Genomic DNA, 15,066 nt, shown 5'->3' with positions numbered 1-15,066 from the left:
AATTGCATGTTTAAATCTGATGCAATGTATTATTATTATTATGGATTGTGCCAAGAATGTATGTATTGGTAAGTGCTAATAACTAAAAGGGTGACTAGTGTAATAGGTGATTGCATTTACTTTGAGGATGACTGGTTGTTTGGGTTTATGCATAACACTATATCACACCAACAACCTAACCAACAAACAACACAAAGAAAAAAAATGTTTTTTTCCTGCGTGTAGTGTTTAACAATATCATAGGATTTTCAGGTTTTCAAATGCTGTATTTTATATGTTTGCAATGCATATTGATATTTTAAATGTGTTATTTCCAAGGGGAAATATGTTCATTAATAATATATTATCCAAGATGTGGATTGGAATAAGTATAATTTAAGTGGCACAGCATTGTTCTGTTGTCATGTTAAGAGTATAATATTTTTTTTCTTGGCACAGCATCGTTCTGATGTCATGAAATATATAAGTGAAATTGCTGAGTGATCTCCATGTTAAAGGAGATAGCCCTATGGTTAAATGTGACATGAATGTTGCATGGTATGTATACCATTTTTTGGGCATATTACATATGGCATGCATATGAAGCTATTACCGGTTTATTTTCCTTGGCCTAACATGTTTCTTTTAAACCTTGGATGCTTTCAATTTTTGGCTGCATTCAAAACAATTTTTTTTCAAAGATCTTTTGCACTTGGACTCAGATCTGATCAGTCTCTGCCGCGGTGTATTCTCTTCTCGCGCTGTTCTTTTCCAGCTGCGTTGTTTTAATGTGGCCTTTGTTTTGTGAGTTTGCTTTCCTGCATTTTTCCCACTTTTCATTGTTTCTTATGGCAGGGTGTGTATGTGAATATGTGATGGCGCAAACCACAGGTGTTTCGGAGAGGAATGGTGGTGTATGTAGTTATGCAGTTTTGGTTGTGAGGCAAATGTTGATAAGGATAAAATATATGGTCCATATGAATGTTAGATAGTTCCTGATGGTTGCGCGAGTACGCGTTTGTGCTGGGTGTGGCAGACCCTTGTCTCCATGTGGCAGGTGGAGTGGGAGGAGATACGCTTTGATGGTTGAGAGTGTGGCAAGGAACGTATGTGCTCGCAAGTGGCAGTTGTGAGGCCCGGGAGTGGCAGTTGTGAGGCCCGGGAGTGGCAGTTGTGAGGCCCGGGAGTGGCAGTCCGAGGCAGGTGGTGAATTGTGTACTTGATTATTTTGAATGTTAGTTACGTGAATGTGGATACGCTTTCTTGGTTGTGACTGTTGTAATGGTTTTACGGATTTGCAGGAGTGTGTAATTTTGAGAGCCTCTTTTAATGCTTGGTTTGTGATACTTTGTTTGGTGTTCAATTGAAGAGAGGGAGATGTGTAGTGTTGTACTTATCTATTTGCACTGGGTGCACACAGTACTGCCGATGGTAGAACACAGCTATGTCATATGGAATGTGATGGGACCTGAAGGTTCCAAGAGCTACAGTTGGGAAGACAGGATGGGAGAACCTTACTGAAAGGATGTCATCTGTTTAGCTCCCTGTCCCTTTCTATATAACTAGCCCTGTAACTCTGTAACTTATAAATAAACTCACTCCTTTTATATATACTGGTCTCCTGTGCCTTACCTGAATCCAGATGTCTTCTTACCATCCCCGATACTACAATACTCTTTGTAAGCTATATATACAATGAGGAAAATACCTAACCCAATTGCCAAGTTGCCTACAATAGAAACAACTGGAGATGCACTGAGGACCTTCATGACCAATGGTGGAGAAAATGTATGGATTCATTAGGAGACACCATTGTGGCACAACTTGGGGCTATAGATTCGAAACAAGACCTTGTGCGGCGAAGTTGGGTAAAGATAGGTATTTTAAGGATGAAGGATGTGTGGAAGGATGGATTAATGATTCCTTTTCAGTCACTCAGAAGAAATGTTGGTCTAGGGAAAAGAGAATGTAGGCCTTACACTGAACTGGAAACTCTTCTCACGCAAAGGCAGGGAATGTTGAGCAGCCCTATGAAAGAGAGACCGACAGTCTGCAATATATTTCATTCATCTCGGCGTACGGTTTCGGCCTATCTGAGGCTGATGCCTATGGAGAGTTCATGCGTGACTTCATGGGAGAAATTACAGCAAGCATGGATGAAGGAGTTGGGCAAATACATCTGTAAATGATTGGAACAGTTTGATGAGAATTGGCACAAGTTCAAAGGTGGACTTGAATTTGCAGTATGTGCGTCAAAGGATGTTACGTCGTTTGTACTGGACCCCAACAAGGATGGTTAATTTGGGTATGGTTGACAATGACTCATGCAGGGGTTGTGGTCAAAAAGGGGGTACTCTATTACACATGCTATGGGAATGCTCAAGAGTGGCAGGTTTTTGGGGTGATGTTTTGAACAGGCAGAACATAATACTGGGAGTTGAATTGCCACGGTCATCCTATTCAACAATTCTGCTCTCTAATACTGGGAGGTGCATGATTGCTCGAGAACATAGTGGTTGGATTGGTATTGTTGGTGGCTGCAAAGCAAGTTATGAGGGTATGGAAATCGAGGAAAAAAATAAAAGTGCTCGCCCGGTACTAATGTGAAATAATGGATTAGTCTTGGTTGATAAGATATGTTAAATTGGTTAGTGTAATAATTTGGTCAGTAGATACAGTAGGAATTTAGTGATAAATTAAAATGATAAAGTGTTTAAAAAAATATAATGTTGTCTTTCTAATAGTTGGAAGCAATTAGACAAACCCCAACCTGAATTGAGGAAAAGACCAAACAATTTGCTTCAACCACAAAGAATATGAAGAACCAGTCGCCAATCTGAAGTGGAAGTTAGGAAGTCAGTAATCTGGAAAACATAAAACCACAAAAGCATGTGGAAGGCCAGCCATCTAGTTTGAGAAACCCAAAGCACCACATGTGCCGAGGTTAGTGCCGTAACGTACGGGACTCAAGTTACAGAGTAAGCAACAAGCAGTTTGAGTATCATCTCATGAAAGAGCTATAGCCAAAGGAGGAGATAATTAGAGCGGCTGAAGACCAAAAAGTATAGCTTACATTTACTGGTAGATGCAGGAGCTCTTACCGTAATGACTAATAGAGTCAATGCAGAACCTGTCTTGCAGTCGCCGCAAGTGATCACGCAGGGAGCCCGACCTTACAAGAGGTGGGCACCAAGCTATGGCGCACACTCTCAGCGCGCGAAACAGGAAGCATCGAGTAAGTGGATAAATAGGAATCATGCTGTAATGTCGCTATATCTGGTAATACATCCAGAAAACCGGGCAATCTAGTTCATTCAATACCGAAAAGGTACAGGAAATCTCGAGTTGAATAAAAACAAGTCAAGGAAACATCTAACAATGTAGATAAAAGCGGAAATTATGTAGTGCACATAAGTTGCTGAGACCATAATTTGTGTGCAAAGAAAAACAGGACAATAAAATTAGTAGTGTCAAGGAGCGTTGCAAAAGAGCAACAGAACAGACAGCATATATTGAGACAAAGGTCGCTGCCCAGAGGGTCCACCAGAAAAGAAAGTTTAGGCCATAATTAAAATAAGAACCAAAAACTACAGTACACCAAAAGACAATGCATACTTTACAAATGTAGAGACCTGTATAACCAAATAGGGTAATAAAGAAAAAACATAATCCTGCCAGTCACGTTAGATAAAACAATTCAAGTTGAAATCCAAGTTCATCCCCCTAGGTTGTAGTGCAGAGTGCATCAATCCAATAGACCTCACGTTGATGTAATAGCTTCACCAAATCACCTCCTCTTTTCAGACAGGTAACTTGCTCCAGAATGACAAATTGGAGTTGTGCCACTGAGTGTCGCTTCTCTTGGAAATGTAATGAAACTGGAGATCTCAAGTTCTGTGTGCGGATCTGAGCCTTATGTTCTGCCCATCGTCGTTTAGCTTTTCGCGTTATCAAGCCCACATAGAAGAGCCCACATGAGCATTTTAAGGCGTAAATAAGATTGGATGAATCACAAATACAAGATATTAATTTAATACTCTGGTCAGTGTAAGGGTTATTAATTGTGGCACTTTTGATCAAACTGCTGCAATGCTGACACGCAGAACTGGGAAACGTGACAACTTAGGTTTCACTGTAGCATCACATTCTGCATGCACTAGGACGATGTGTTCCTATATGCAAATGTTGGTAACCTGGAAAACAGATCCAACTGCGATGGTATTGTGTTGTAGGGCGTTCCAGTGCTTAGAAATAATCCTTTTGATCTTGTTGCCGTGAGTGAGTTTATACATATACTAGAACAGTCTGTGGGGGTTTAGAATGCTCCTGTAACAGAGTTGTGCGGTGTGTAGCTGCCGCTTCTTCCTTTAGCTGCCTCTAACACTGTAGCGTCATAGTCTTTAGTCCAAAATCGAGGAAGCATCAACATTGTCTGTTGTACTCAATGGGGTCTGAGATAATATGTAATCAATTGTCTATAGGAGATACCCCTGAACGTACTTAATGATGGAAACTTTTCCCATGTAGGAAACTATTCCAATCCGTGGGTTTAGTAAACAGATGTTGTGAATACCCAATTAGAGTACCGAACATGTGTGTCGAGGAGTGCATGGAATTTTAATCAGTATTCCAGGTGAATTTATATGGTGATGTATCAAATTCAAACCATCTGAAAAAGAAAAAAGCTCAGGTTCAGTACCAGACTATACCCCGAAGAGGTCATCAATGTACCGCTTATAGACAACCAGATAAGATCTTGCTGCATTGGTCACCAATATGTGCTGTTCAAGGTGGTGCATACAAATATTGGCGTGACAAGGGGCCACACTGGCCCCCATAGACTTTGTAGGAAAAAAAAGAAAAAGAAAAATCACTCCATGGCCAGTAAACCCTCCTCATGGGGAATTGATGTGTAAAGACTAGTTGCTTTGCATGTGAACATGATCACATTAGAACCTGGCACTGAATAATCAAGCCGTTTCAAGGAATCCCCTGTATCTTTAAGGTACCTGGATGTTGAAATAACCAAAGGTTGGACATTACGGTCAAAGTATTGAGATAATGGTTCCAATAAACTATTAGTTGCTGCCACAATGGGGTGACCTGAAGGATTTTTAAGTGAATTGTGGATTTTCGGGAGAATGTAAAAAAATGGGGTTCAGTGGATCGCAATTCGTCGAAAAAACGTATTATTGTACTTTAAACAAACCCATCATTTTCTGCTTGATCAAACACCTCTTTGATTCAAGTTTGTACCGTGTTAATCATTCTGCAAGGGCATGCAAGTGTCAACATCGCTCAACAATCTTAGTCACTTTCTAATGTATCCAAAGTCTGATTAAATGTGCTTTTAGGTTTAAAATTCAATAAAACTACCGGACTCTTCTTCCAAAGAAGACGGACGTTCTGTGGTGGCAAAGTAAACTTTTAGTCTCATCTTTTATAGAAACTGATGAAAGTCGTTGCGTTCTTGAAGTAAGGTTGACTCATATGTAGCAAAAAAGAAGATCCATATACCTTGGATTTACGATGTGCTATTTGGAACGCCAGCCCCCACTGCAATATCATCCCCTCTCAGGCCTCAAAGTTTGCACTCGACACTAGCCATTGCCGAGTAATAATTGACTCTTTGCAACCGAGAAAGGTGGGCCGTGTGCATGAGGGAAATTTAGTGGGGAGGGAGGAGTGGCTTTCTGCATGCCTGGTAGCTTGCAACTATTTTGGAATCATTCACCCCATTACCTCTGCCCTCACCCTGCTCTGGAATTATTACCACAATAAGGCAGATCAGAGGATACTGCATCGATCGCTGAAATCTTTGCATAAGGTGAAAAGTGAGGGTCACCTACCAATAGGAACGACTGAGCCTTTTACACTTCGGGGGTCAATAAAATCATTGAGAAAAAAAAAAACAGCTTTCGGCATGCAATATATTATGGTGCATATCATATTAATTAACTCCCACAAAGATATTTATATGTATTGCATTGGTATTTCAAGAACCTCCAATACCATCTTATATTGGCTTGTTAAATGCACTTTGAGCTTGCAGTATCTTGACGCTATATTTATAGTGGTTAAACTGGTGTAGATGAAAACTCAAGGGGGAAAAAGCCATGATTTTAATGTTCTTTCCAAAATGGATAAGATCCTTTATTTTATGGACAGTCATAAACAACAAGTTTCGCAAGATTGCTCCCTAAAAAACAACCTCCTCATCCAAGTCGTTTCCGTCGGGGGACCTCTAGCTAAAAGAAAAGTAATTAAATGGGCGTTCTTACAGGCAAATAGTGCAGCAATTGCTATGAAATTATTTTAGGGCAGAGTGCTGTAAACTGGATCCACTCAGCCAGTGTGGAACTGGGAGGGCTACTCCCTGCTCCTGCATTTGATTTTTCAAAAGAATCCTGGACATATAGGTCTCAATGTGTTGAAGTTGGGCAAATGCCTCTTCGGGAGCCCTAGCTACTTTGCACTTCCATTATCTAACCCAAGGCAACAGTGGCTTTGACCGGCATTCCCTGGTGGAAAGAGAAATAAAAGAAAGTGACGTGACAATCGGCGATAGTGGCCGAAACATTGTTTGCTGGCAATATCTAAGTCAGAGGCGTGGCATCCATATACACCAGCAGACCCAGACATCCGACCTTGTATGCAGTTAAAGACATCGGGCTTCCGTGTTCTCAGGGTGTGTCAGACAGTGCAAGACAATGGCTATGGGGCTTCAATTGTTGCAAAGAAGAAAGGTATTTGGAAGGTATGGAAGTCTGAAAAAAAACTGCTGTGTGGAATGGACAGAAGGCGATGTCTGCAAAGGAGAAGATAACATACAAAAAAAAAGTCTCAAAAATACGATGCCTTTCGTTCGGTCTTTTTAGAGATGTGTGTACCAGATGCGTTCTGGCTCTTTGTGGGTTCTGCTCCCCTCCTTCCCTTTCTTTTGTGAACATTACATCTACCCCCTCATGAGGGGAACCTATAAGAATAGAGCAGAATAATGTATTCACATCTTAAAATCTCCATTACATGAACTGCTTTTATTCCTTCTGGAGCCTTGAGAAACCACTTCTTTATTGATGGAAATGTACCAACTGTTCACATTTTTCAATGAACGCATTGAACATGCAAGGCAAAGGCAAGAATGGAAATGCATGCATCTCCCAAACTCAACATCACTGAATCGGATACCCTTGCAAAATAAATAAATATCTCAATGTGTTACTACCTTCTATCCCTAGGCAAGCTAGAACTGGTATATCCAGTGTATGAAATGGGCTGGAACAAGACATGGATGCAATACTGTTAAAAAAGATTTCCATGTCATGTGTAATTTCCCCTCCAGTTGTGTACCCCCCAACTTTTTGCTTGTTTAAACACCATAGTCTGACTTTACCAGAGGAGCACGGCCTACTGCTGCACTACCCAGGGCTTTTCGCACACTTTGTTATGGGGAAACTGACATGCCCTTAAAGACAGTCAGTACTGGGAGACGTAGTTTCCCTTAGTCCTTGTCAATGTTGCAACTTTTCTGAAACAAGTGTACAATGTACCTTCCAGTATAGTGCACTTGGGTCTAATAGTCATTTCTAAAGGCCCTAGATACTCTCAAAGGATTTTTTTAGGAGAAGTGCAGGATGTGCCTTGGACGGGCTGGTTGCAGCTTATCTTTTCATGTATTTTTAACCCTTTCCTGCCAGGTAAACCGCAGTTACCGCCCCTGGCACAAATAGGTGGCCTGGCTCTAAAATGGCCATGCCACAAGGTTCTTTGTCCTGTCCTTTGGCCATCTTGCCCCTTCCCCTTCCCCAGGTTGAGCCGAACCGGATCAGTCCTTATTTGGCATGCATTCTCCCGCGAAACGCCCAGGCTTTCGCTGGCTTCTGCATCCCTTGTGTGTGTGCTTCCAGGATGGGGGCTGGACTGTCTGGTTCCAATACACATCCTGTGTGCCAGAGAGTCTGGTGTGCTGTGAATGCCTGGGACCACTGTGGTCCACGTATGGTATGCCTGTATGTGAGCAGATCTTCCATTGGGTTCTCTTTTGGCGCGAAGAAGATTTTGGATAAGAGAAGGCTCCAAACACCCATACCAGGTCGATCTCTGGAGTTCTCACTGAACGAAGGATAGGATCCAAGTATCCTGAAACTAAGGAGCAGAGGAACCGCTGGTGATCCGCTGGAAGATTTGGCACCCTGAGCCTGCTGTCATCCCACTGGACCCCTCTGCATCTGGTCATCCTAAAAGGTCTGCGAAGACGCTTCGACCCATTGGAATAGTGGGACCAACTATGCTCGGCACCTTCATCAAAAACTGCAAGTAAGCCTTTTCGAAGGTGTCCCTGGGCCAACAAGTGGGCTGACCAGCTTCCGCTGGACCTTTGCCCTGATACCGCCACTGTTTTGAGGAGGCCCTTGAAACTTGGTACCCCGCAAGCTCTGTGTTCACGGCACTCTCTCGCCAAATTCCATACACTTGGCGTTCCCAGGTCTGTAGTAAAGAGAGAGCACCCGAACCGGAGTACATGCAGTAACTGTGTCGCCCAGCCGTGGTGACCTTTGCAAACTTATTGCAGCTGTGCTCCTCTGTGTCCTGAGTCCTGCTACACCGAACTGGCCTGATCCATCCACCGGGAGAGGAGAAATCGCCACCGTCCCGTCTGGGAATCAACGCTGTAACTTTGTCGCTGAAAGCGGCAGAGCCGCGAGATAGCTGCATTTGAACCTGCAACGGGAGTGGACTCTACTGCCAAAGTTTGGTCTGGAGTGCGCCAGGGGTCGGTGAGTAATTGCAACCCTTACCTGTGGCCCATAGCGCATCCATCAATTTTTACGCACAAGTGGCCCCTGAGGGCCTCTCTCCTTGCCACTGCTAGTGCGAACTATTCCCAACTCTGAACCTGTTCTGCCCTCAAGGGGAGACCCTCCTCGAATAGTGGGAACCTACTCTGCATCACCTCACCTGCCTTCCTGAGCTGCTACAGCACCTACAAAAGACCCTGTTTTGCCCATCTGCACTACTGCGTGCAGCAGCATAGCAAGTACATTTGAGCACTAGGCTCCCCTCATCTTAGGGATTGGACTGCCTTTCAGTTAGGATTGTGTTTGATGCAGAAGGGCCTAAAGACTATTTGCACTACCTGCTTCCTTCCCTTTTTAGGTTGTGGACCAAGTTCGTGCATTAACCCTTTAGACTCCATTGGTCTTGTATATATGTATATAGATAGGATTGTGTTGGCTTAGAAGTATTACTGTGATTTTATTTGTGTATTGAAACTCAAAGGCCTCAAAAATAAATGTATTTGTATTTTTAATATATATACACACACCTGACTGGGAGTGATTTGTAAGTGTCCTTTACGCTGTGTGCTCATTGAGGTCATTGTCACCCTCACCCCTCCTGAGACCTAGTCTTGACAGCCACCAATGCCATCTTGATTGGTCTGCCTTGTCCAGAAGGTTACCCTGTTCCAAGAAACTAGGCTGGCCTTCTGAACCTCTGCCCACCAGGTCAGAGTTCAGAAATCTGTCTTTACAAATACGGCAAAGTTTGTCTTGTCGGAGCATATTTCCATCCCGTGGTATTAACCACCCTGGCTAGGTTAGTCCATCAGGCCACAAAATCTGCTCCCAGGTCGGGGCTCGGGAGCTCTCACGCACAAGCAGTGCACCAGCAAACTCACACATGTAACCCGGAGGGCTCAATTCTGAAGTCTGTTTAAAACTAGTAAAGTGATGTTCCGTGGAGGAACACCACATGTCCTAAAAGCGCCATATTCTGTGAAAGAAATAATGCTCAATTCACTGCCCAACAACGGCCCTGGTTACCGCCACTGAAGTGGGCCAAAAATTGCGAGGTCATTCTGCTTGCAGAGCCCTACTTGTAAAATACATCACCTGTGAGCTGTAGTTAACATTTTTCCCTTATAAACTGAGCTTTTCCCCTTGATGGCAACCTCACTTTTCTGATTCACCGAAGGATCAACAACACTTTGAAAAGTGGCAAACTTTTTACAAATCCTCAGTGATGCCAATACATACGCTGCCCCCACAAGGATAGATTTTATCCGCTTTTGCAGCTGTAACTCATGACAGTCCTCTGGCAATCCTTCAACCCACCTCAGCATCGTAGAATCGGGTTTAATGTACGAGCTCCATACAGAAACAGCCCAAGCCTCACATCCCTGGACAAGCTGTCCAAATGGGTATATGTGTCTTGAGATTCACTGGCCTTCTACTGTTAGGGTGAGTATTGTGACAAATGAGAAGAGCAGAGTCCAGCCTTCTTAACTTGGTCAAAAGGGTTTCTTGCTGAATCACAATCACAAACATTAAAAAAATGGTGCGCTCATTCCTATGTTCCCAAAATGCTCTTTGCTTTTATGCAAATCACCAAGATCGGGTTCCATGAGATGAGAGAATGCTACTCCGCCCCTATTCCAGCCCACATAACCCCCACCGCCTTGCACGAAAAAGGGGGAGGCAGGGTCCCAGAGTACATTTTGTTCATTTCCAGCACTTAGTATATCAGAAGGAGGAGAAAACTGATGAAAGGGGGGTGGGGGGACTTGTCAAGAGTAAAGATGATCGTTCATCAGAACAATAAGACAACACAATATCACCAAGACAACGGACAGGGACAAACAAGACAGGGTGACAGAGAAAGAGCAAGCTCGCGAGATCAGACTCAAATGACTGGAAGGAGCCCATATGCTCATGGAGTGCCTTTTCATACAAGATACCTTCTCGCTAGTAAAGTCATACACCCAAACCAATTCCCACAGGATTATTTCCTAGGATATTTCCAAACCAGATGGACATTTTTCTTCCGCATAAATGTTCACTTTTTAATTACTTTAGTTTGAATTTGCTCCTGTTCTGCCTTTTGTTGTGATTGCATTTGCTCAATCTTGATGGTAAATTGGACTTGTTTTTACATTAAAAAAAAGAATTAAATAAACGCTAGAAGTCTGAGCTCCGACTGTTGCAGATCTGAAAAGATTTGGCTCTCTGTGCGATGAACGTTTTAGATATTTTGTCAGCTGTCTGGAGCAGTGCTTATGTGCGTTCCAAGTAGCTTAAGGTACTTGTTTGTGTGAATGACCCAATAAATTAAAGCGTTTTGCTTCTGGTTGAGAGCCAAAAACCAAACGAGGGATGTACCAGAGGTCCAACTCGCAAGGGAGTCAAGGACTAGAGGAGAGGTCACCAGAGGCGCAAATGACCAGATGTTCACTTTTAACTTAGTTTTACTTCATTCTATTTTTAATTTTGGCTATAAGATGAAATTATTGCACTGGGGTACAACTAGTAGGGAGATGGGACGTTCAACTTCAGGGTGTTTAGTTACTCATCAGACCACTGACTGCCCATAGCCATGTTAATCCCCATGGCCATTCCCACCTACTACCCACCTCTGCCCGCCCAAAACCCATCCTCCTGAGATCTCTTTGAACTGGCTCTATCAAGCAGTGGTATTTCTAAGTAGTCTGCTGAGAGTTCATGGCTAAATTGCCACTATAAATTTGCAACTGGTTCAATAAAAATGTTTAACAAAGTGTGCCTCCAACCACTTAATTTAGATCTGCTTATTGCACTGAGGTCCTGTTTAGACAAGCATTGACAAACAGTTTTAGGTGGTGTATAGGTAGTATATCGGCGTAAACCAGGCACTCATGTCACATTCCTCAGGGTTGCCCAAATCCAGGCCTCAACAGATCCGGACAGATTTTCAGGATCTCTCTCATTAATATTTCTAAGATACATTTGCATACAATTATTCTTAATGTATGCACTTTTTTTTCTAATGAATGATTAATGAGAGATATCCTGAAAACCTTTCAGGATACCCGCCCTCAAGTCCTGGAGTTTGACAACCCTGGCCCCTAGATAACCATAACAGCTTCCAGCTGTTGCCATCCTGTAGCCAGGTACTACTGTTATGGCAGTACCTGGCAAATGCCCATCCCATGCCTATAAAAAAGCCAAAACTGTTGTCTTTGGCAATGCTTGTATTCAATTGAAGTGACTGCAGGCAGATGGTTACTGCCAACTGCGAAGTGTATTGCGTTTTAGGAAGGGATATGACCTTGCCCGAATTATTTTTCTGCTTTAATCAATTAACATTATTTATAAGTAAAAGTATTTATTAAGAGAAATGATACAGTAATGAACATCAAAGCGTTACCAGTCATAGCTGCTTTAATTTCCAGTACTATTCATGTAGGAAAATTATATTTTTACCTACTGACACTGTTTAGAGCTGTATGCAGTTTAAATGTAATACCAGTCAAAATATGTTTATGCCAGTTTTGTAATTGTGTGCTTTAGAGTAAATGACGATTCACAGATTACACTAATAAACATGTTCTAAAGATGTGCCAAAATGTATCTTGTTTTATTTTCATGAACAGTTGGATCAAAGATTTCTATTTATAGAAATATTTTGATATTTGCCAGGGAAAATCTAGTGCCCTTAGTTTGAGCCATTACTTAGCGCTATAGGCTAGCATTGAGGTACACGTATTCACCGTGTTTTGCAGCAGCGCTTTGGGCGCCGGCCATTTCGGCATGCTCTTTTGGTCTCGGCCAGCAGGGCGCAGGGACCTGCGCGATGAGCGCAAACAATAACATGCAGGGCACAGCAACCTATTTCTGCATGGAGCGTGCATTCACAGTGCAGTTCCATGTGCTCAGCGGCTAATGTTTGCTTAAATATACTGTCAACCACAGCACTGCATGTTCTTGTGCTTTGGTTGACAACATATTTGAGCAAAATATAACTATCTCGGCACACGGGTCCCTGCGCCCTGCTCACCCAGCCAACTAAAAGCGCTGCAAGGGTCAGTGCCCAAAGCGATGCGCCAGAATGTCTGGCTTTGCAGGTATAAGGAAAATGGCATGCGAGGATGGAGACTCAGTTTGCGGGTGTTTGGTTATTTATCCATTCATTGACTGGCCATGCTAATCCCTATGGCCATTCTGACCCACTATCTGCTCCTTTCAGACCACATACTCCTGGGATATCTTTGTGCACTCCATTAACAATCAAAGGTTATTTCTAAGCTGTCTGCTTAGAGTTAATGGCTTGATTACAGTTGTAATAAAAGTGCATCAACTGGGTGTGCCTTCAGCCACTTGATTTAGATCTGTTCCATGCACTGAACCGCTTTTAAGGACAAGCAACCACAAAGCCAACAGTTTTGGGTTGACGTATTAAGATAGGGATTTGTCAGCTAATGCCATCGTATGCCTAGGTAATCAGTCAATTTTTCAGCAGTTAACATCTTATCTTTTCTCCTCTGCTGACCTACTGGCTGTAACTGGAACTGCACTGTCGCTGCCCCCTTCCCACGCACTTGCGCGATCTGAATGGCACCTGGCGTAGTAGGATCGTTGTCCATCCTCCCTTTGCTGCCCTCCCTTGCCTCCTCGCACCTTGAAACACTTGTGTATAGGCGCATTATAAATGCCATGCCATATCAAATCATGTCACCAGGTAATACCATTATATCAGTGCCTAGCAAATGCTTAGCCCATACAAGAAAAGCCCAAACTGTTGGCGTTGGCAATGTTTGTTAATTAATCCAGGCAATCTAGGCTAACCACAAAGCCACACGAGACATCGTAGATGGCAAACCAAAGGTCAAACCCCACCCGGCACTATCCTGCCCATGCAATCTCTTCTTGGATGCAGCCAGAGGGCCACTGGTTCCTTTTTTCCACTTGCACCACTGGGCAGAACTTATGCCTCCTCTTGGCCAGCATGCATGCATCTTTCCCTGGTGTTAAAGTGTTGCCACCACACTGTTGCTGTCCTGTAGTAATACTGACCCCCCCCCCTCACCGCACTGGTCCATTACCCATGATCCACCGGGGTTCCTGGCCGGCCCTCCGCGGGGGGACTCCCGGTACTCCCGGTAGAGGCGCGGCCCCAGCACGCACCGCAGCAGCAGCCAGCGAGGGACCGGCGGCGGCGGCGTCTCCATGGCACCCGCGCGAGACGTCACCAACGGCATCGACTCGCTCTCGCTCTCCGTGTCCCCCTCCGGGTGAGACATCGTGAGCTCGCGCTGGCCCGGCCGACTTCCCCCCCAGCTCCTGTCCTGCGAGCACCGACGAGAGACCCAAGACCTGACCCCTGGCTCGGGAACCTGACAGCCGCGCGGCGATTGGTGCACGCCGTGACAGCCTGTGACGTCGCCTGCACGCACCAGGAAGTAGCGCGGCCCCTGCTCACAATGGCGGCCATCTTTACACTCCGCCTCGTCCCACAGCTGAATATATTTTGTGTCAAAAAGCTAGGAATTAAGATGAAACAATCTTCGCGTTTTCGTAATTAAAACAGCTTGAAAAACGTTTTACAATATCTTTGTGTGGTTCTATTTCTTCATACGCATTGTAGTACACGTACAATACGCTTTATTAGTAGTAAGTATGGAAAAGCTAATGCATATAATTGACACTATTATTTACATACGGTGGCGACCGCAGCCCTCACGCGCTAACTTGGCTTAAGACCCGCAGAGCTAGCGGTGCTAGTCTCTCTTTTGTGTTCATACCCATCTCTTCTTGAAGCTTGTTTAGGACACGGGCAGCGATAGCATTGTGCGTGTTGACGTCACGCGCCGTTATAATGAAGGGGTGCGGTTTAGTAATTACAGTACAAGAAGTGCCACATTAAAACTCTAATTATCCCATTAGCTTCTGAAGTCTTGACAGTCTGTACTTGTCATTGTTATTTTTTCTTTCCCGCCTCCCCTGTCATCTTTTTAGTAGTTCATTGTTAATTTATTAATGTTTCATAATTTCTTGCATAATTTCTAGTTTCTTGCCTCAGTCATTTAGATTTTCAACACATTCGTTCCAATAAATCATAATTCTATTGAAGACACAGAGGCAAAGGATTATGCTTTTCCCTTAACTGTACTTATTATGCTTTTCCCTTAACTCTACTTCTCAAGCAGTAAAGTTAATGTTAATGTTAAAGGACATTTGTACCGCGCACTATCACCACCGTAGTGGTCCCTTGGCGCTCTGGCGGCTCTGAAAAGGGAGAGGGGGTTGGGTTAGTGGGAGGAAGCAGGAAAAA

General features: G+C 43.7%; 1 protein-coding gene across 1 annotated transcript in view; it reads right to left on the bottom strand.

Moving 5' to 3' along the window:
- The window catches only part of ABHD16A (abhydrolase domain containing 16A, phospholipase), a 307,026-nt gene extending 292,873 nt beyond the window's left edge, over window positions 1–14,153 (bottom strand). Inside the window, exon 1 of the mRNA XM_069635119.1 lies at window positions 13,838–14,153. Coding sequence (XP_069491220.1) covers window positions 13,838–14,035 — 198 coding nt within the window. The 5' untranslated portion in view covers window positions 14,036–14,153. The remainder of the gene's footprint in view (window positions 1–13,837) is intronic.
- Window positions 14,154–15,066: the final 913 nt, after the last annotated feature.

The sequence above is a fragment of the Ambystoma mexicanum genome, chromosome 13, assembly GCF_040938575.1.
Source record: "Ambystoma mexicanum isolate Mex_15411 chromosome 13, UKY_AmexF1_1, whole genome shotgun sequence".
Classification (NCBI taxonomy): Eukaryota; Metazoa; Chordata; class Amphibia; order Caudata; family Ambystomatidae; genus Ambystoma; species Ambystoma mexicanum.
Note: the sequence above shows the minus strand (reverse complement) of the source record. Positions and strands in the feature narration are given on the sequence as shown.